This window comes from Micropterus dolomieu, linkage group LG15 (assembly GCF_021292245.1).
Source record: "Micropterus dolomieu isolate WLL.071019.BEF.003 ecotype Adirondacks linkage group LG15, ASM2129224v1, whole genome shotgun sequence".
NCBI classification, from domain to species: domain Eukaryota; kingdom Metazoa; phylum Chordata; class Actinopteri; order Centrarchiformes; family Centrarchidae; genus Micropterus; species Micropterus dolomieu.
In genome coordinates this window covers 11726148-11747671 of record NC_060164.1, presented here as the reverse complement: position 1 = coordinate 11747671, position 21524 = coordinate 11726148, and the positions used below count along the sequence as shown (strand labels likewise).

The following is a 21524-nucleotide window of genomic DNA, read 5'->3' as shown; positions in this document are numbered from 1 at the left end:
AACAGTATTTTCTTTGTCGCTGTGTCTTCTGTATTCAACCTCTCAAGCAGCTGAGATGGAAATGCTATAGAAATTTGCAAGGGAAGGACAAGCTCAACACAAAAAGCACAATAGACTGTATTGTGTGTAGAATGATAAAGTTTTATGCTGTAATAATTTACATGGGTTTGGGTCAATTCCAGTCAGTTTTGCAAAACATATACAGAAAACTAAAATTAGGTCAAAAACGACTTAAGGATCTGCAAGACTGATTATTAGGAAACGATAATGGAGTCTGGAAGTGAGTGAGCAGTTCCTTACTGTGTGTGGCTCAAAGATATACATATATAAACTGTATATTCTTCAAATAGCCCAGGTCGCTGTTTCTGGGTATAAAAATTCATGAGGCTCTGAGGTGACTCCTAAGTCATTTTACAGAGTGATATAAAACCACAAAAACTGTTGCCATGTTTAAAGTTCTGCTTAAACCACTCACACTGTCACACATGGATGCAAATGGGCTCTCTGGAACCACAAAAGTCTCCATTTTCCAACCATTACAAATTTATGATACAATAAATTATAGGGTCCACCACACGAGTCTTGGTATGGTTTTTATTTTTCACAGCAAGTTAAATGATAGAAAAGATAAAACTTGTACTTGTGCAGTTATGCAAAATACCAAATAGCATGTTTTGATAATTGCTTTATTAAAGGTCCTGAAAATCTATTTTCCCAATTAGCTTCTTACAAGAAGAGATGGAGTCCAACACGAAGGACACAATTTTCTGCCAAAGTTCAATTCGTTTTGGTTATTTCACAGGGCTCAAATAGAAAAAGGCGATGCCATGTACTGTATATATATGCACCAATCACAGTTAAGCAACGTCTGAATCAAAATCTGCTGGCTGTGAGGACGTCTGGGCAAGCGTTGAGGTGTTAAATGATAAAGTAGTGTTGCAGAATGAATCAAGGTTCATGTGGTTCTATTCTTAGTGTTGCAATGGACAAATGACTAAAACTGAAAAATTATTTAGGTTACAAAGCATCATTTTTAGTTTTAGATAATTATTGTTGATCATCAACTGACTATTTTGATATTTGATATTTCTAACTACAGCTCCTGACATCACACCGGCCAGCCTTGATGCTAACAATGAGAACCCGGCAGTGGGGTGGATACAGATCAGCTGTGAATACTGTGGGTTCATTTGACATGGATTTGTGATCTCAGTCTTGAGGCTCTGTTTCAGCAGTATGTCAATTGGAAGTCAGAGTGATAACTCTCCACTATAGCCAGACTGTGTACTGCAAACTGCCTCAGAGTAAATTAAAGCCTTGTGTTGTCACAGCTGAACTGCAGACAGGATGCAATGAAATGCAGTAAGCCTGGAAGAAAACCTGAAATACAATTTAAGAGTGTATGTGTGTGTGGACATGATTCATGGTTTTCAGACATCTAGAGAGCATAACGCAGTAGGGGTTGGTGACTACGTGCCAAGAATGACTGGATGAATAAATAAATACATAAAGTTGAAATGTCCCTCAAATGCAAAACAGTTATATTGTAGCTCAAACTACCTCCAAATTAAATTTTTGATGATTCTTCAGAATCTGAAAGCACCAACATATTGTTATTTCTAAGTATCATAATGCAGAAATATTGCCCCTGTGAGTGTTTTATACATTCAATGTATTAGTTTATCATAATGACGTTTTACTGTGTAAGTTAAATTTTACTGTTGTAGTTGGTTGAGGTGAAGTCAATTTTTTCTACTGTTGGGTAGTTTAATCATTGCATTACATTTTATAAGCTCATTCTATATTTTGTAACTATAATTAGTAGTTATAGTTATTTAGTATATATAATAAAAGTACAATATTTCTCTCTGACCTGTAGTGAAGTAAAAAGTAAACTGACGTGGAAATACCCAAGCAAAGCACTTCAAATTTATATATAAGTTGTAGTAGTGGACTGCAACTAAGTACATTTACTCCAGTACTTGAGTAAATCCATTAAGCGTCATGGGGGGATGCCATGGGGGGACAGCAATTAGCTGATCACAACCACGTGAGGGGCTAGCGCCGTTGTCAAGTTGTCCGCTGGAACCAAGGAGGAGCAACAACAACAAATTTTGTCTGATATCAAGCAAGATATGACCTTCTTGATTAACAAATGTATTTTATAAAGACGACATGTCTTCTCAGTATTGCCCGAGATCGTAGTTTGTTTTTACTTCACTCTGCTCCAATCCTCAGCAAAACCAGTGTGTTGGCATGGCTACGCATCAGTGTCGACTTAAAAGAAATTACCTTCAGGCAGATACGTTGGTCTCTAGTGACTGGTTAGGGAAAATCTAATCCCCCTTTCCTGCAAAAAAAATGGTTAGGGTGGAGGCAATGTCAGACTGAAGATGGAAATGGACTGTAACGAGTTAAGAACTCTGTCTCATATCAGGCAATGTAAACTGCCCAGAAAGTCTGAAAGCTACATTTCTTAGATTAGTGCTTCAACCCAGGGCCCAGCTTGGCAGTGTCATGGAGGTGACAGGTATGCCTTTTTAACTTTACAGTCTACAATGAATACAATTGTAATAAAATTTGTGAGGAACAGTTGTTGCCAATAATAATGTCATATTACAGCAGGGATTGTAATCAGAGTAATGGGTTACGTAACCACACCTCTTGTCCTCAAAACTGTAGCGCTTCGCCAGTAAGTATCCTGCCTAAGTAATGAGGAAACATGCATGTCTGATTTATTAGCACGCGTGTCCCACCTGTATGCATGTTTCTTGCTATGAATTCCACGCAGTGGTGGATTTGTGTGCCTGTATATCCACGTTGCACCAGCTCCCACAACTACTCTTCACCTGTTTAGCACTCAAGCACTCATTCAGCTCTTTAAAAATAACATGAAGCAACAAATCTAAACCAGCACCACATTGTAGATAGTGAAAAAGTTGAACTGAGGCTGGTTTGGTACGCTGTGTCAAGGTTTGGCAATACAAATGGAGGAAAGTAAAATAGTGATTAGTAGCAGTTTTTTAAACCTCTCAGTATCTTATCTGCTTAATACATTGTGCTTATGATTCTAACCATTTGCCTAATTACGATACATTATTTATTTATTCTAATTTTTACAGGTAATATGTGGTCTCTCTTAAATGTAGAAAACATTTGAGCAGGGGAAAATCCTAAATGTTTTCAAATGTGAGATTATGTCAATACAAAAGACAGTTCTGCATAATGAATCAATAAATAAGTTTGACGTAAAGCACTTAATGTCAAAGACCTTTTTGTTTTTTCACTGTAGCTAATTTATTGTACATCTCATCATGTAGCACACTGGTGCTGCATCAGTTTTGCCGTAGTGTATGCATGGCTAAAGCTGATGCTGTTCTTTGTCAAAGGCTCCACGCTGTTTCATCACCACAACAGCACTGCATACTTATCATGAAGCACCATTTGTAATTGTGTGTCTTGCTTTGACATCACAGCATCCAGTCTCTATTTTGCAATTTATGAGTTACAGATAAGTGAACTGTATAGATCAAAGGAATAACAGCCGTTGTGCTCTTGTTTCCTTTGACTTCAAAACGGTTGATATATGAATGCAAACATAACAAGTCATACGTTCGTATAGATGTAGAAGACTGTCTCGTCTTCTTATTATAGAATATTTTTTCTCTGCCATCATATGCATAATTCAGTCCTAACCATCATTTCTTATTTCCTGCCATAAAAATGTTCCTGCAGTCTCATTCAGGACAAGAGGGAACACCATGAACTTGTTTATATCCAACTAAAACTGAAATGAACGTGATTTGGTATCTTTGCTTCACAGCAGAAACGGGTAATTCAGCTCATTGTAAAAATAAATTTGGACAACAACAATTGTGATTCTCATATGACAATTTCATTTAGAATGCAAAGTCCTTCAGAGTGGGCCTAAACAACCGCACTATTCATCCTTCTAAGAAAACATGAGTCTGTTACAGCTTTGTGCCACAGTTACAAGGCGAGGGCGAGGCTTTGAAGCTCTTAGTGTGGATGAACACTGTCAGATGTCTTGAACATTTCTTGTCATTTTTTAAATAGGCTAAAAAAAAAAAATTCACATTCTAACTTTTGTGTGGGCTGGCTTAATGTGGTAAATTTGATCAAGCCCTTGTTGTGCGGTGCCAGAGATGTTAATGTAAATTATGCACTGCTTTCAGCCTCTCAGTTGCATGTTCCTGCATTTCAACCCAGTTAGTTTTGGCCTGTCACTGGATGGCTATTTCAGCCCACAGAGGAGAGGCATTTGCATAAACATCCACCCACAAAACCTGGCAAATGAGTCTGTCACTCAAAGAGTGTGGTAAAGTGGAGGCAAAATCCAATTTTTTTTCCTAGGGGCTTCTGTAACTGCTCTCACTGGCAGTCCCGCTGCAGAGAATGGAGAGTGTCCTCATGTAGCTATAATGGATGCTCCTTTGTAACTTAGATGATATACTATGATCTGGGGAAGTACACAAACTTACATAATCAGTGTCTCTTAACAATATCAAGTAGTTTACATGTTCCCCAGGGAATTTTACATTTTCAATGCAGTATATTTTCATCATAATATTAATGAAGAAGTGATACCAAAGCAGTTACATACAATAGTTGACTTTTAAATATGATATAACATCTATTATATTTGAGGCGTTTACTCTGGAATGCAGTTTTATGGTCAAGTGCCCTCTTTTCTATCCTGTCCAAATTACTGTAGGGGTTGTTCTCAATGTGCTTATAGGAAACTCGAGTGCCTCTCATAAGAGAAAAAAACAAAAAGGGTATATTAGAGGATTTAAAAAATAAAAATCATATTTGAACTTCCTTTGTAACCAAGCCTTTACTTTGATGTGAAAACGACATAACTGAAAACAGTTGTAGATGAACATCCCATGGTCTAGATGTTGAAAAGTAGAGTATACAAAACAAAAAGAATTACATAATGTACTAGAGGACAGACGAGTACAATAAAAGTTGTTCATGTAACTATGTCTGTGTTAAGGCAAAATATGTTTTGTCTTAAGAAGAGTGCACTAGTTTGCAATGTATGACAAGACTATGTTTTGTTGTAAGTATAATGGCAAAATTTTTTTATTTAATTGCAGTTCGACAGTGAATAGTTTTTAGCTTTTACAATATGGTGCCAGCCATTCTCCACAGAGGAATCCGAAGCCAACACACAAATCAGAATACATCATACACAACAGCTGATAGCATACAACATGATTATTGTTGATGAATAACTTTAATGTTGTTTGTGCAGTGGTCAGTGATTTGTGATGGATCAATGTACTACCATATTACAGTGATATGGAAATCATATATTTTTTAACCATTTTATTTGTCTAATTGGCCCAGTTTGTGTTGTTTAGGCGTTTTTTAGTCTAAACAACACAATTACAAATGCCTCCATTGCACTGCATTTATAGGAATTGCAGGTGAAATGTTGACTTTGTTCAAATCAAGTGCAAAACTGCTTTGGTACTTGTATTTTGTTTGTTTTTTAGTTAATGTATACAATTATTAACTATACATTCATAATTTTGGTTATCTAACAGCAGGGCTAATGCTTTACAGATGAACAATGGGATATTTCAGTAACAGCCATCACTAAGACAGCTGACATTTGCTTGCGCTGTCTGTATGTTTCCACGGAGGATTGTGGTTATTCACCTCCTCACACTGAAAGGAGAAGTGTTATGTAACGTAGAATGAGATTCAGAAATTATAACTCTGAAACAATCTTGTGCCAGATTGTCAGCTTGTTTACAGCACTCTGTGCTTCATAACAATAGACTCTGGAAGTGGCTCTCTGGTGATCCATCACAACTAGTAATAATATAACTAATAGGATTAAGAGGAATAAGAATAACAGCAAGTCAGGTAAGTAAAACTGTAAACTGTACATTCTGAATGACCTACATAAGCAATGTTTTGAGAGCTATTTGTTTATAGTGTGTAATACTGAAAGCATTTTAATAATTGGTGAAATAGTGAAATCATAATTCTATGGTATTAAATTTCTAAATCTGTGTAATTTCCATTTGTGTTGTGCTTTAATTTACTTCATGACCCCGAACACGATACGCAGTTATAGAAAATGGGAGAATGGGCACTGTTCTGTTAACTGTAGTTGTTGGTGATAAATGATCAGAATGTCCCGCGAGGGGCGGACAACTTGGCACAACACCAACGAAGCTGGGGCTCCGTCTCTTCAGCAAGTGTTCCTCTCCTGCCACTACACACATAGCGACACATCCACACACATACACGCTACGTCCACACATGCGCATTGATCCTCTTCCTTAAGGATTAGGGTTACAACTTTGGATTTATTCATGCATTTTAAAACATTTATTAAAAGTTTCTTTCTTTATAATTTAAATTGTAATAGCCTATGTATTCACTTATTGGGAGAAAACTGGTAGTTCTATGTAAAAACATCACAAATCAGCAAAACTGAGCACCCTATTTTGCCAAAATAGTATGAACCTCGTTTCATAATGCCGCTGCGAAGCTTCGACTGTGTGATTGGCAGTCGAATCAGGCTCCGCCCATTGAAGCATCGACTATTTGGGGTTAGCCATGATGAGCTTTTCAAGATCGTATAACTGTTGTTTTGTTTTATAAGCAGTCATTTATTAAGGTCATGTTAAGGCAATAACAAGTCCATGATTAAGGTTTTAGGGAAGATTTTGCTCATGGAGGTCATGGGTGTCTACAGCCTTCCTAGCGGTTCTGTGAGGTTGTGCTTAGGCTTTACAATAAATGCTAACATCAGCATGCTAACAATGGCAATAGTAACATGCTGGTGTTTAGCAGTTCACATTTACCAGGTCACCACCTTACACTGAACAAAACGCACCATTTTTGTTTTTGCCCCCATTCATCATGAGCTGAACTCAAAGATCTAAGACTTTATCTATGTAAACAAAAGGCCCATTTATCTCAGATATTGTTCACAAATCTGTCAAAATCTGTGTTAGTGAACATTTCTCCTTTGCTGAGATAATCCATCCACCTCATAGGTGTGGTCAGCATGGGCACAGTTGTACCTTAGGCTGGCCACAATAAAAGGCCACTCAAAAATGTGTAGTTCCACTGATTTGGGGGGACTGAGGCAGCTCAGGGGGGTGGGGGGGTCCAGAAACCAGTCAGTAGCTGGTGTGACCACCATTTGCCTTGCGCACTGCAACACGTCTCCTTCGCATAGAGTTGATCAAGTTGTTGATTGTGGCCTGTGTAATGTTGGTCCACTCCTCTTCAATGGCTGTGCGAAGTTGCTGGATATTGGCAGGACCTGGACATGTCTGGTGAGTATGCTGGCCATGGGATTTTTTCAGCTTCCAGGAATTGTGTACAGATCCTTCCAACATGGGGCTGTGCATTATCATGCTTCAACATGAGGTGATGGTCGTGGATGAATGGCACAACAATGGGCCTCCGGATCATGTCATGGTCTCTCTGTGCATTCAAAATGCCATCAATAAAATGCACCTGTGTTCGTTGTCCATAACATATGCCTGCCCATACCATAACCCCACCGCCACCATGGGCCACTCGATCCACAACACTGATATGAGCAAACCGCTCACCCACACGACGCCATACACGTGGTCTGCCATCTGCCCTATAGTGAAAAGTCATCTGTGAAGAGAACACCTCTCCGAAGTGCCAATGAATGTGAGCATTTGCCTACTCATGTCGGTTACGACGACGAACTGCAGTCAGGTCGAGACCCCGATGAGGATGACGAGCATGCAGATGAGCTTCCCTGAGATGGTTCCTGACAGTTTGTGCAGAAATTCTTTGGTTATGCAAACCGATTGTTGCAGCAGCTGTCCGGGTGGCTGGTCTCAGACAATCTTGGGAGGTGAAGATGCTGGATGTGGAGGTCCTGGGCTGGTGTGGTTACACGTGGTGTGCGGTTGTGAGGCCGGTGGGTTGTACTGCCAAATTCTCTGAAAGGCCTTTGGAGACAGCTTATGGGCAACAGATCTGATGGACATTCCTGCAGTCAGTATGGCAACTGCACGCTCCATAAAAAACTTGCCACATCATTGTGCTGTGTGATGGAACAGCACATTTTCGAGTGGGCTTTTATTGTGGCCAGCCTAAGGCACACCTGTGCAATACCCATGTTGTCTGATCAGTATCTTGATATGTCACACCTGTGAGGTGGATGGATTATCTCGGCAAAGGAGATTGTGATCAATATTTGATAGAAATAGGCCTTTTGTGTATATAGGGAAAGTCTTAGATCTTTGAGTTCAGCTCACGATGAATGGTGGCAAAAACTAAAGCAAAATAAAAAAGTAGAGGATCACAGAAGTTATTAAAATTCACCCTCTGGGGACCTTATACATTTGGAGCGACGGCAATCCATCCAATAGATTTCCAGATGTTTCACTCTGAATCACAAGTGTCAACCTCATGGTGGCGCTGAAGTCAGAAGATCACCAAAGTTGGCAGGATTATCCACTGGGGACCATTAATGTCTGTGACAAATCCCATGGCAATCCATCCTAATATTCACATTTCAGTTCATACAGGACCAAAGTGGTCCACAGAGCCACGTGGCTGTATGGCTAAAAAGAAGTTTGGTTACGTTTGGGAAAAGACTGCTGTTATGGTTAAGGGAAACCCCTGATTGGAGGACACAAACCCATGGCCTCTGTTGTTGTAAGAAAGTCACATTTCTTCTGTTTTTGGACTTGAACATAAGCATAGCTCATTTTCACCTCCTTGAACAAGCAATCCATGCTGTCATTTTCCCCAAGAGGACAGACTCTTTGTTTTCCAGCATTAATTTAGCAGCAACCTACAAAGTACTCAAAGTGAAGAACTGCTATTTCTGCCAGTCGATAGCACTTGCATTCTCTCTATATATAGAGAATATATATATATAGAGAATGCAAGTGCTCTACTTAGTGAGTATTAACCATCATAAACATGCTCTTTCCTTAATTAATCCTTAATTGTTAATGCACTTACAATCTCATGAAGTTTCAATGGCAGCATCTGTGTGAGATCTCTAAACACAGTAAAATGAGCAAATCACACTCCACCAAATTAGTGAAAGTCTGCTGCAGGGAGTCCATTCAGCCAAAACAGAAGACACATCAGATGCTCTCTGTAGTATGGTATTAAAAGGAAGGAGCTAGAGCGCACAGGAGTCATAATGAAATGTGACAGATAAATCAGAAGCACTTGGGAGATGGCTTTGGATTACCGAATCAATACCATACCAGCAAGTCCAGACTTCCCAGATCTGCACTGTTTTAGTAGAGCTTCCAGTGTTGGTTTTATGATTTTATATGCTCTGACATCACTGGTTTGTAATTCCAGTTTTTGGCCAAAGCCCCATACTAAATCAGACTACAATATATCTGAAAAATAAAAGCAAAAATGCACGTCAGAGATCCATTAATTACTTCACAGTAAGTCTACGGTAGCACAGGTTTCTGAGAATTTAACATGAGCTGGAAATCTCTCCTTTTTCTGACTGGTTAGTGTTCTCACTTTGCTTCTTTGCACTTTACATAAAAGTGTCCTCACGGTGCGTTCAGTACATTGTGACTCACTGTCATTCATACTATGTACACTTTTTTAAAAGGATTTGATGATGTTAAATCTGCAGTTGGTAACAACAGATCATACATTGCAAAACCTTCCTTGTCTCTCTGAGCCTTTCCAAAACTACACCCTTGCCACTTCCACTCAGACACAGAGTGAACTCTGGTCGGAGTCATCCTCACAGCCAAATCAAGCTCCCTAACTGTGTAGGGTTTACATACTCCGGCCAACTTTCAGGCGGACTACCCTCTCCCCCCTCTTTTATGAAAAGATTGATATTCATTGTAAAGAAAAGCCTATATATTTGTCTTATATATTTATCTTAGCCTATATGAAAAATATTACATTCACAAATACAAGATTTCATTATAACTCATATATTATATTGAAGCATTATATAGTCTGAAGAATTTAACAGTTAAAATGTATAAAGGCTTAAGCTAACTATTTTTCTTTAATGCCTTTGTTGCTTGTTACGTGATCCCCCTATGTATCTAGTTGTGCCATGTTCTATTATTCTGTTGTTTACTGGAGGCTATTTTCTTTTGGCTGAAGATTTTCTTATAAGATGAATGAACAACAGTTGTATTGTCTATCAGACACAATAATTTTTTATTAAACACAATGTTGTTTACCTGTGAATGGTGATATAAAATGTTAGTGTAGTTTCGGAATTTAAAAAACCTACACGTTAGCCGGCGAAGTCACGCAGAACTCAAATTGAAAGAAAGGTCCTCCATTGTGCAGCAAAGGGTGTTGTTACACACCTTCAACAAGCCGGCATCTGTGCTCGGCATTGGACCCACTACTACTCCGCCCTCATTGGTTATTTAAAAAATGTTTCCAGACCTTTGCGGCCACATAACATGTATTAACGGCAGAAATTTCCAACATTAAAATTTTTCGTATCAATAGTATATTTGAATTGCTTACATCATACTTTTCTGGATCCTTTAGCTTATAGAAACCAGAACAAATTGAGCAAGTAAGACTTTAATTTTAATTTCAATCTTTATACTAATGCTATGACTTCCTGTTATAATGTATTCGTATAATATTGTGTTGTTAATGAAGGTTTTTTTTTTTGTTTTTTTTTTAAACGCTTGCTTCCGTCAAATACAATGTTCACACATGCGTTGTACAAATTCTCAATGATGCCCCTCCGATGCTTTGCGGCCCAGGGAAGAGAGAAGAAGCTGCGACAATGTCTAACCCCAGGATGAGATGCTAATACATCACTGTCCCCCCTCTAAAGTTAGTCCCCCATTTGTCATCATACCTCTTTGACACTCGTCGAACCGAGCACCGTGGCATCGAACAGCATATTTAGTATTTATTTATATTTAGTATTAGAAACATTATATTTTGTTTTACTTCATATACCTGTTATTGCATCTGTTTGCAACAACTAGTCATTACTAGTCTGCTACAACATACCTACTGTATTTGGTATAATTTTAACACGGTGATTTGGCCTTCATTTGATCATCTCTTGACAAAAATCAAAGCATCATTTTATTTAGACTTTTCCTTTTTCGTCAGTAACTAGGTAGATTTGCCTCTATTTCCACTGCTTTTGCTGTCTTTTGGGTAGTGTTTTTCACTCTCAGTATGATGTAAATCAAATATGGCTGCCATGCAAATTCGGCGTTCACTTCTGTAATCTGTTTAGTCTTTGATTTGGTGCATTCAAAGACACCTTTGTTTCCAAAGGAAACATTAATAGACAATTTCTATGTGTGAAGCAGTTTTATAAGCCTTTGATTTTGTCTCTTTGAAATGCACATCTATGAAAAGAGGTCATTTACACAGCTGCTGTGTGTGTGCGTGCACATGTATGTTTGTGTATATTATATCAAGCTAATGAATACAGTATAGAGCAAATGTCACTGAAGTGATAATGTATAAAATAATCACCCTGTGATTCTTATCCTGCCTCTGAGCTGCATTTGGTTTCTATCACTATTAATAAACATTTCTTGCACTTTTATGTTATGATGATCCAGTGCATTCCAAAATCTCTTCTTGTCATGTGCATTTGTGCCCGCTTTTAAATTTAAATCCAAATGCAATGCAAGTAGAATATCAAAATGTACAGAATGGGCCGTCTACTGTGTGCTGGGATAATAGTGCAACAGTGACAGACATTTAAATACATTAAATATAATACAATATATTAAATAAAATATCCTATGCTTATTTTGAATTCTGAAGGATTCAACAACAAGTATTCCTTGTTCAAAGGCTGTCTCCCTGCTTTGCTCTAAAATGTCAATCAACCCATCAGTGCGGGGGTGATGGCTGGAGGCCTGGAGGTGGTCATCCTTGTGCGTCAGCTGGTCATGTGGTCAGTCCCTCATACACAAAACCCTTCTTTTGTGTATGAGCTAAGTAGTGGTATGTACCAAGTAATACAATCTACCTAAATAGTCTTAGGATTTATGCAATAAAATATATGTGATGTAGTTAATAAAAGTAATTAATTAATAGATCACAGTTTTGGTTTATGATCAAAATATTATGATTCATATGTTTATTAATGCATTTATTCAAGCATCTATTTGATGCTGTCCTATTTCAGCTGGCACACAACGGGTGGCACAGTAGAGGGTAATAATAAAGTTAAATCATAATGATTTATTGATGCCTTCCTTCCAAACCACTGAGGTTCATTTGTAGTACTTTTACCTCAAATTATACATTTTAAGTAGAACTTTCCGAAGGTGAAATATATGAAAAGAATTATTGTCACAAAAGAAAGACAAAGTTTTATTTGACACAAGTTTCATTTCATTCATTATGGCACATTTAAGAGTAAAATTTAAATCCTGCAAATGCATGGCACCCTCACTTGAAATAACATTTTTGTGTGTGTTTGCAAATGCCTCTAAGAACACTGGTATCCATGGAAACCAATGCTGCAAATAATGGATCATGTATTCAGAGTCAATGGTGCCGTACTGTACAGTCTCTTTAATCATCCTCATTTGCTGTACATACACCAGAACTCTCTTAATACAACAAACACTGTTTCCATTAATGAATAGTAAAGGTGACCCTGCGGTTATGTCAAAAACAAATTGAAATGAAACCTACATTGACCTTGCAGAGGGCTTTTCTGGAAAAGAACACACTTACAAAGGGAAATGTAGATATTTAAAGTTAGTGTGACAATATTCCTGTTAACCGTCTTTTTGCCCATGTCGGACCATAACATAATATTATCAAACTGTACTGTGTGTTGTAGTTTTGCTGTGGGACATGGAAAAAAGAGTGAAACACACAAATTACATTTTCTTCAAGGTAAAAGTCCCAACACTTTTTTATATGCTTTGGGTCATACTGTAAAATAATTCCCAGTATTTGTTTTCTATGATCTTTCTACATGTCATGAAGAAAATGCGATTGATGGTTTGTTTGCATTTGCTGATGCACATGCACATTACTGGTAATGTTAATAAAGGCTAGACCTTTCTCTTTTGACCTGATTAATAGATATAGTATAAATACAGAAAAACTCCCAACAGAAGCCAAAATCTTAATTTGCATGAGCAACCAAACAGATTGGCCCCTTAATTTATTTGATGCAGGCTAATTGGGGAACTATTAGACATAACAACTTATTTACAAAAGCTGATTAATGTATGCTGTTAACACAAGCTAAGGTAAAAATGTTTCTCTTTCTTCTATAAAAAAACTACTATTACTAAATTTACACCTGAATTTAGAATAAATCAGGATAAAACACTTTTCAGCATGAATTATAGCAAGTTATTACTATTACTGCTGCAGACAGATAATTTACAATAATTTAGCAATTTTGGAAACTTGCATAACAAACAAAGTGCCCATTTTTACAAGTGCCTATTCACTTTTAAAGTGTTTATGATCATATGCCTGAAAATGTATGCCTTATCATTACTGCTGCTGCAGGGCTACTAAGCAATGAGGGGGGCATTTCAGGTTTCTTTAACACCTGGAACTGCTCTGTGGGCTTACTGCTCTATGGGCACATTTATATAAAATGTCTATACCCTGCAGTACTCTCACGCAGTGATCTAAAGCTATCATTTAGCAGGTGCTTTGGAGCTTTGAGATCCTCCAGTTTAGGAGCTCTGCTCCTCAGACCATCTTGCCTAACCATCAGCTCAGCGGTGTCCAAAGCTCGACTGTTGCGATGTTGTCTCAACAGTTACTGAAGTGCAATAATTGCAGCTTCTCTGATTTTAGGTGACAAGTAGAGGAAGGGGGCGAAATAAGAGGATTAGCAGAGAGAGCGAGAGAACACTTTTCCATTTGGCAGAGTGAACGTACACATTCTGAATTGCTGGATAAATCAAAGGATTTTGTAAACATTGTTCTTTGTGGGTGTCAAGAGATGCAGCGTTGACATTTTTTCCATGTGTCTCCAGATAAGTGATAAGGCCTGAATATATTTTCATACTAACACAGAGGCTGATTGTGTTGCCTTTTGTCTTCCACTTTCACTTTGTAAAATTACAGAGTTCACCTTAGCTTTGCGACTGCAAAGTGTCATCAACGGCTTTATGGTCAGTGTTGCCTCATATCTTTAACCCAAGAGACAAATGAAAAATAGTGGCTGATTTTGTTATCTGTGTCCTGAGCAGACTGAAGCATTACAATAAGCCTCAGAGGTCAGGGTCAGTGGGCGGATGAAGAGATTGCTCATCCTAATGTCAGTGCTTATCGTAGCAGCTTGCTCCGAAGTGTCTGTGTCCACGTGACCCTATTATGGTAAGTCTCCATTCATGAGGCCTTACTGTTTAGTCCATAAGGTGAATTTCACCCTTCATTTGCCATTACAGTCTCTACCCTCCAGTCTGCTGTGCACTTCTTATAATTTGCACATCTTACAGATTGCTGATTGGAAGTATTTCTAAGAGCTATATTTGCTGTGACATATGTTGCTGGCACAGCAGGAAAGAGTGGACACGTGATGTTAATGAGTCCCACAGAACCACAGCTGGTTAAAGGAAGAAACAGAAATCCAAGACATAATTGAATCAAAGTAATGTTTAAAGTTCTCTGACTATAAGAGATGGGGTCCAATGTAGACAGGAGATTTTCTGCAGAAGTTGCAACAGTTTTGGTTATTTTACATGAAAGCTTTATGTATGTACTGTTTTCACTCGTTTAAGGGCCCTTTTGAGAAGAGATGTCACATACTCCCACACACCAATCAGAATCTAGTAATATTTGAATCAATAAAAATGACAGTTGAAGATTTATTTCAAGTGCGCAACAATTGTGATGTATAGTATAATGTATATCTAATTCTGAAATGATTAGCTGATTAATTGAATAATCAATCCACAGACTATTAACTGACAACAATTTTTTGATTTGCCATTTGTGATTACCTTGTCATATTTTATGGACTAAACATGTAATCAAAAAGATAAATAACAGACTAATAAAAACTTGTTCGTTGCAGCCCTATATACATCATGGATGAAGAAGGTGGTCTCAGTGCAGTGCATTATTCACTGCAGACCCACACAGTTGTATGCACGCATACATGACCACACACAGAGGCACAAATTGTCAAAGACTAAATATTGTGGAGATCAGACCAAAACCTGCAAGATCCAACCAACAGTTACGATTACACTAAGGACTTACATAGAACTACAATGAAGACTAAGGTCTTAGTCGCATGTCACATAGGTGCAAAGTATGAATTAACTTTTTTTAATTTAGGTTTAATGTACATTGACTTACATCTATGCAACATGTACAATGAGGCCCAACTAAACACTGCGACAGCAGACTTTGAAGATGGGACCACTCATTCAGATAGTTAAAGCTATGGTAAAATCAGATAATGTATAACATGTACAAATATTTCTAAACTGAGATTAAACAAATGCAATGAGCAAACAGCTGGATAAAAGCCACTGTAGCCTCATGGATCACATTTTCCCCACACTTGCCTCTCTATTGCTTGCACTTGCTGAGGTAATACCGTGATTAAATCACATCAGAATTTTCCTTGGGGTCTCGCTGAGCTCAGCGAACCACTCTCAAATGTACTTGACAATCCAGATATTGAGCCAGGAGTTATTTTGACAAAGCGGGCAAGTAGAAGTGTGGATGTTACTGGGTGGATCATTATCAAAGTGGCGATACCCTCGAACACACAAACACATGAACATCATGTCAAGAGAGGTGCAGCCATTGCAGTCAGCTCCTGGAGGTACTAGAGCACCAGGGTTTTGGTTTGAAATGTACTACACCAGTGTATATACAAAAAGATTGCATCATAACCATTTTGGCTGTATTTGGGAGTGGAGGCAACTTAGAAACTGAAGCATTGATTTTAAGTTATTTAACTGACTGGTTGATTAAAATGGTATAAGTCATCCATTTATTGAACTGATTTAGTGGAATAGCCAAAAAGTCAAGCCAAGTATATGCATAATCAGATATTTGTTCATATTTTATATCGGCTTCATGCAACAGCTTCTTCTTTTGACTGTCTACAAAATCATATTGATCACTTGTATTTTTCTTTGGCCAAAGAGGCCTATGAAATCTCATTTTTCTCTGAGCTATGATTGACTTTTCTGTTTCTGTCTCACCGCCATGTAGGAAAGTGTGTCTCTCTCTTTGTGCTTTTTGGTCAATTTGCAATTTTCTAACCATGTCATGGAACCGCTAAGAGGGCTCTCATGTGGGTTACTTTGTACGGGCACAGAACACACTGAGCAAATGTCTGTGTATACTTTCCGCCCTAAGGCCACACTTCACAGAGAAAATCATGGAACAATATTTTTTTGTCCTTGAGGGAAGAACATATTTGGATGTTTGGCCCCTACTTTATTTGTGCCTGTCCTACAAATGTCCTCCATCAATTTCTTCTTGCGTTCATCTGTAAAAGCATTGATTTATTGGCCTCACAGCGTTTTTGGACATTAACAGTGAAAAAACAAATTTCATCTCAGAGGGAGTGTTGGTTTGTGTCCATTCTTGCAGCATGTCAGGTGCATAACTCCAAGGCTGACTGAATTCCCAGATGGACTGAAGCCATCAGCCCTGGCCAGACAGATGAATCTAAAGCAAGCAATGAGATTTCTGCTGGTGTCTGCCTTTCAGGACAGAATGGCATTGGTGAACTTAGTGTGCAAGAGGTATTTGGTCTAGACAGTGTGTCCCTGCTTTCAATGCACAAAGCTGAGGCTTTGTTTAGAAGGCACCTCACGTTCTGGGGTAGGGCAAGCCTGTCAAAAGGGACTGTCAGAATACCTCCTGTCTTTAACAAAAAGAGGAGCACACCGATCCTATTTAATTATTCAAGACCTTGGACTGGCAAGAAAAAATAAACGCCACCCATCAGATAATGTCAATGTTGGCTTCGACAGAGTAAACACCCACACAAATCTGTCACTACCTTGGTATGTTAGTAGTCCGTTTTCTCATGAGATTGCAAAATGTAAATTGAACGTCTATAGAGAAGAGCTACATGTATTTCATTTTTAAACTGTGAAAATCTGGTCTCAAGTTGAAACTGTGAAACTGAGGAATTAATACAATCTGTTTTCTTGATTTCTAGCCAAAATCACAAGCACGTACACTGGGACCATCAAGGGACCAGGGGCTTGTTCTTTAATTTAACCAAAAAAGCCACAGCATTCTTACACACAATCAATGAAAACACAGCACTTTTGCAAAAGGTTGTCAACTCTTTGTCAATCCAATCTCGCTTTGCTTTAGAATACAATTTAGCCTACTAATTCTATCGTCTCATAATTCAAGATCCCCATAATCACCTTAAGAAATGTTACTAAAGGTCTTATTCAGCATGATCTGAAGTTAGACAGTTTAAAACTGTCAAATTAATTTAAAATATTTTCACTGCAATAAATAACAGTATGCCCAGAAACTATAACTGCGCTATCACTGACAAATTTTAAAGGTTGACAAAGGCACCAGCGCCATGTTTTCATGAAAGGTTAAAATTAAAGTAGACTGGCTCATGGGCATTATGTATTACATTATGTGCCCATTTGAGTTCAGCATACCCCCATCGGAGCTGGATTTCAGTGTCTGTTATGCCAGTGTTGTACTAGTTCTGATCATCCCTGGGCTCACTCTGATAGAAATTGCTAGATTCAGCTCTGATAGACAAGAGCAGAGGGAAGTTCGCCCTTTAAAGTCTGCACAGCAACACTGCGGGAGTGGGAGAGAAAATGATCTAAATTATAAAGCCACATACTTTAACACTAGTTCCCAAAAGCAGATTCATGATGAAAAATAACAAGCACCAATGCTGTTGTTAAAACATGTGTTAAATGTCCAGAATGGGACAGTACAACCACATAGACACAGTGCAGATGATGCTTCATCAGATGTAATTTTCTTTTCCCAGCCATTTCTGATTTCATTGGATTACAGTTTGATGGCTCACAATTTCATAGATGTTGTCTGAGTTGATTAATTGACCAATACTTGTGGAAACACATGCGAAGCCTGCATGCTGTAGTGAAGAAATTTCAATTTTGCTTTAGCATTTTCTTTTTTGGGGGGGTGGGGGGTTACTGCTCACATAATTATTTGTATGCATTACTTGATAAGAAAGAAATCAAGTTACATTCCAGCCTCCATGGAAACATATAGCAATAGTAACATGAAATATTGGTTGCCATCTTAGTCCAATAGATTATATCCAGTTCTCATTAAAAAGTAAAATGCAAACATGCATTAACTCACTACGTATGTTATGAAAGTTATCTGATATTAAGTATATGTATGGCTTTGGTTCAGATATAGAACAGACAGGAAAAAGGCACGGAGAGGGTTTAAGATGCAAAATAAAAAAGTTGTGAGCCAGATTGAAAATTACAGTACACTGCATGTCCCCTGCTTGCTGAGCAACCAGGACACCCCATGGCATGTTATATTTTGATATTTTCATAAACATGTCCTATTATTAGCTTGTCCTCCAGCACTTGTGACATCAGTCTGACTGCAGCAGTCTCCCCTCATGTCTTGGCTTTGCCTATTACACGTCGTCTGACTCACCAGTGGACTATGCCTCCCAGCTGGCCATAGGCTGACACTCTCTTCCACCTTATTACCAAGAAGGCCAATGAATGAAGTGAATGTGCCTCCTGGTCTAGTTAAAGGTTGGCACCTGGGGCTGTACAATACCTTATGTAATTTACCTTGGAAGACAACTGAGAAAACAGATATAATGAACCAGTTAGGCAAGTATCGTGCAGCTGTGAGATTTCTTTAAAAATTTTATAGCTACTTCCGTGAGATGAAAATACAGACTGCATGCATTTCCATTTTTTCAATATTCCTCTTGCAGAACAGTGATGCTGTCAGATGCTGGCAAGAGCAGGAATATTCATCCCCACAATGCTGGAAGAATTCTTCTCTCACTGAAAGGCGTCAGACTCAATTTGCATTCTCATATTTTTTGTCCCCTTTGAACAACAACATATACTGACTTTTCCGTTTTAAATACATTTAATGCAGATGCGAGTGGCACAACATACCCCCCCAACTACTGCAACATTAAACCAGTAATTTGTTGACAAAATGATTTGGGCATGATAATGCTGTTTTTGATATGATAGAGTTATTCTGTTTTAATGAGCTATGTAGGAAGAACTGGTTGATACACAGTAAATTTAGACAGGTTCAAGTGTGCATGTGGCTCATATTTACTGTATAGCCATCTTGTGCACTCTACTATATTTCACCTGTCAAGTATTTTTAAAGGGCAATCTTCATTATTAGTAGGTTGTTCAGAGCAAAAGCATGAGGTCATTTCTGTTGCTTTCAGAGGCCATGCCAACTCTGCAATTTGAAATTTTGCCATTTTGCTAAAGACACTTAATTATGGATGGGCTGAAGCGAGCATTTATCATATTTCACACCCAATATTATGACATATTTGTCAGAGCATTAATTTAGATTAATGGCATGGGCAGGGTTTGGGTGATCTGCAAAGCCCTTGACAGCTCATCCCTTTAGAGTCAGGTGGTTTTAATGAAGGTGGTCTGTAGGCAAATGTATAATAATCTTTGAGTTAGTAGAATGTATTTCAGGTGCTATGTGTCCATATTCTCTTAAAAAGACAGTGGCAATGTTGCCACTGCCCCAGCCTTCATCCACCCACCAGGTATGTGTGCAGAATTAAGAGGAGGCAGGTGCTCAGTCCAAAAATAAATAAATGAAAAACATTGAGGGGGGACAAGGGGGAAAACTGTTCTTTAGGTAACAATAGATAAAAAGAAAAGAAAAAATAGGTTAGTTAACAAGGGAACAATCACCTCAGACAGCTTCAGTGACCTCAGTGTTCATTCTAATTTTGAATAATCTTACATTTATAATCAGCACTTTCCACTTGTTCCATTGTTAGAACACGGCATTGTAGACACTTGCAGGGCCTCTGAAAATGTGAGAAAAGTAGCTCCCATTAAAAGCCTATTTTATTGAGAGGTAGTCAGGCATCTGTTGGACTCTATCTTTGCATGTACCTTTCGACCATCACCACGGCTTCATACATCGCAGAGAATGCCTGCATTATTCAAATGCATTTTGTGTCTCAGCTATCTGTCATGCAGAGGGCTGTCAAGCGGCATAAAAAGGTGGGTGGTACTGTCGTGTGCTTCCCACCCGCTGCTGAACTGAAATGAACTTGACACATAGGCAGAAGCACATAAACATAGGATGGATATTTGTTGTGAGTGTGGATGGCTGGGTAGGGGCGGATGCATTCTGGACGTTTACATCCTCTCCTGCCCACTTTCATATGCATAATGGGACAGCTGTGTACTTTAAAAACAGACTGTGCTTACAATACTGCATGAGTCAGGGTTTTTAGGATCTGCAGTCCAGTAGTGACAAGCTATATTGTGTCAAGAAAAATAAATTTTAATTATCTGTTGTAAGGTTTTAAAAAATTATAGATAAAGAGAATATAGATGCTCTGTGTAGCTATTTCTTATAGTTTCCAAAATCTCTAGACAGTTAGTTGTTTACATATTGCTTGACTTAGCACCTTTTAAAGCAATTTCATGAGGGAGTAGTCAATATTTTTTAACCAACGATCCCATCTGTCTTTCTATATACATTTTGATAAATGGATGCCTGTTTTCAGGTCTCAAGTGACTCCTTAATTCGTATCCCTGATTTCAGAAGAAAAAGAAAAACTGTAATCCTTTCTAATATTTCTTGTGTCTTATCCTCTTAGTGTGGCTTACTACAGATGAAGGAATAGCTCACGTTGGCCAAATATCCTCCCTGTTAGCCTCTCACTCCCTTCCTCTTTTCACTTGTTTTAGAACCCTGCAGTAAATTTATTGCCCTAACCATCCCCACCGGCCAACTGCTTTGGATTCAAGTTACATCAACTTGGGAGTCTCAATAACGACTCTAAATGAGCCAAGTTCTCATTAAAGGAATTCCAAACACCCCACTTAGACTTGATCTGTTGACCACATTCCTATTGCTTTGTCCTTTAACGTGGTATATCCAAAAAGAGTGCTTGGAAACGGACAGGGAGGCCAATTCCCCTCACCCTGCCTTTAATATGGACAGAGTGGTATGCACTTTGGTTGACTTGGTTGCTTGGTAACAAGAAGCAAAGCATGTGATTCCCTTCTCTGCTTTTTTAGATTTAATTATGAAGTCATTTTATGAGTGATATGTGGGTTAGCTCATTTTGGGCCTGTACTGATCTGATACATTTGAGACGATCTGAACTGACCCAGCTCAATATTCCATAAACAAACCAGAAATGTGCCTCATCCCTGACTCAGAGGATTGAAATGACTGCAGTGTGGAAGTGCAGGAAGACAATCACATGGCAGTGGTTTTAATCCTTGATGCAATTTTACTCAGTTAGATTTCAAGTGGAAGTGAAAGTGGAAACGATATTGCTGGTTCGGTAGCTG

The 21524-nt window shown here is 38.4% G+C and overlaps 2 protein-coding genes across 2 annotated transcripts in view; one reads left to right on the top strand and one right to left on the bottom strand.

Moving 5' to 3' along the window:
* Window positions 1-21524, top strand: part of LOC123984490 (adhesion G protein-coupled receptor B3-like) — a 72145-nt gene that overhangs the window by 4936 nt on the left and 45685 nt on the right. Inside the window, exon 2 of the mRNA XM_046071406.1 lies at window positions 2438-2530. Within this exon, the coding sequence (XP_045927362.1) occupies window positions 2438-2530 (93 nt within the window). The remainder of the gene's footprint in view (window positions 1-2437; window positions 2531-21524) is intronic.
* The window catches only part of eys (eyes shut homolog), a 276707-nt gene that overhangs the window by 229636 nt on the left and 25547 nt on the right, over window positions 1-21524 (bottom strand). The window lies entirely within an intron of this gene.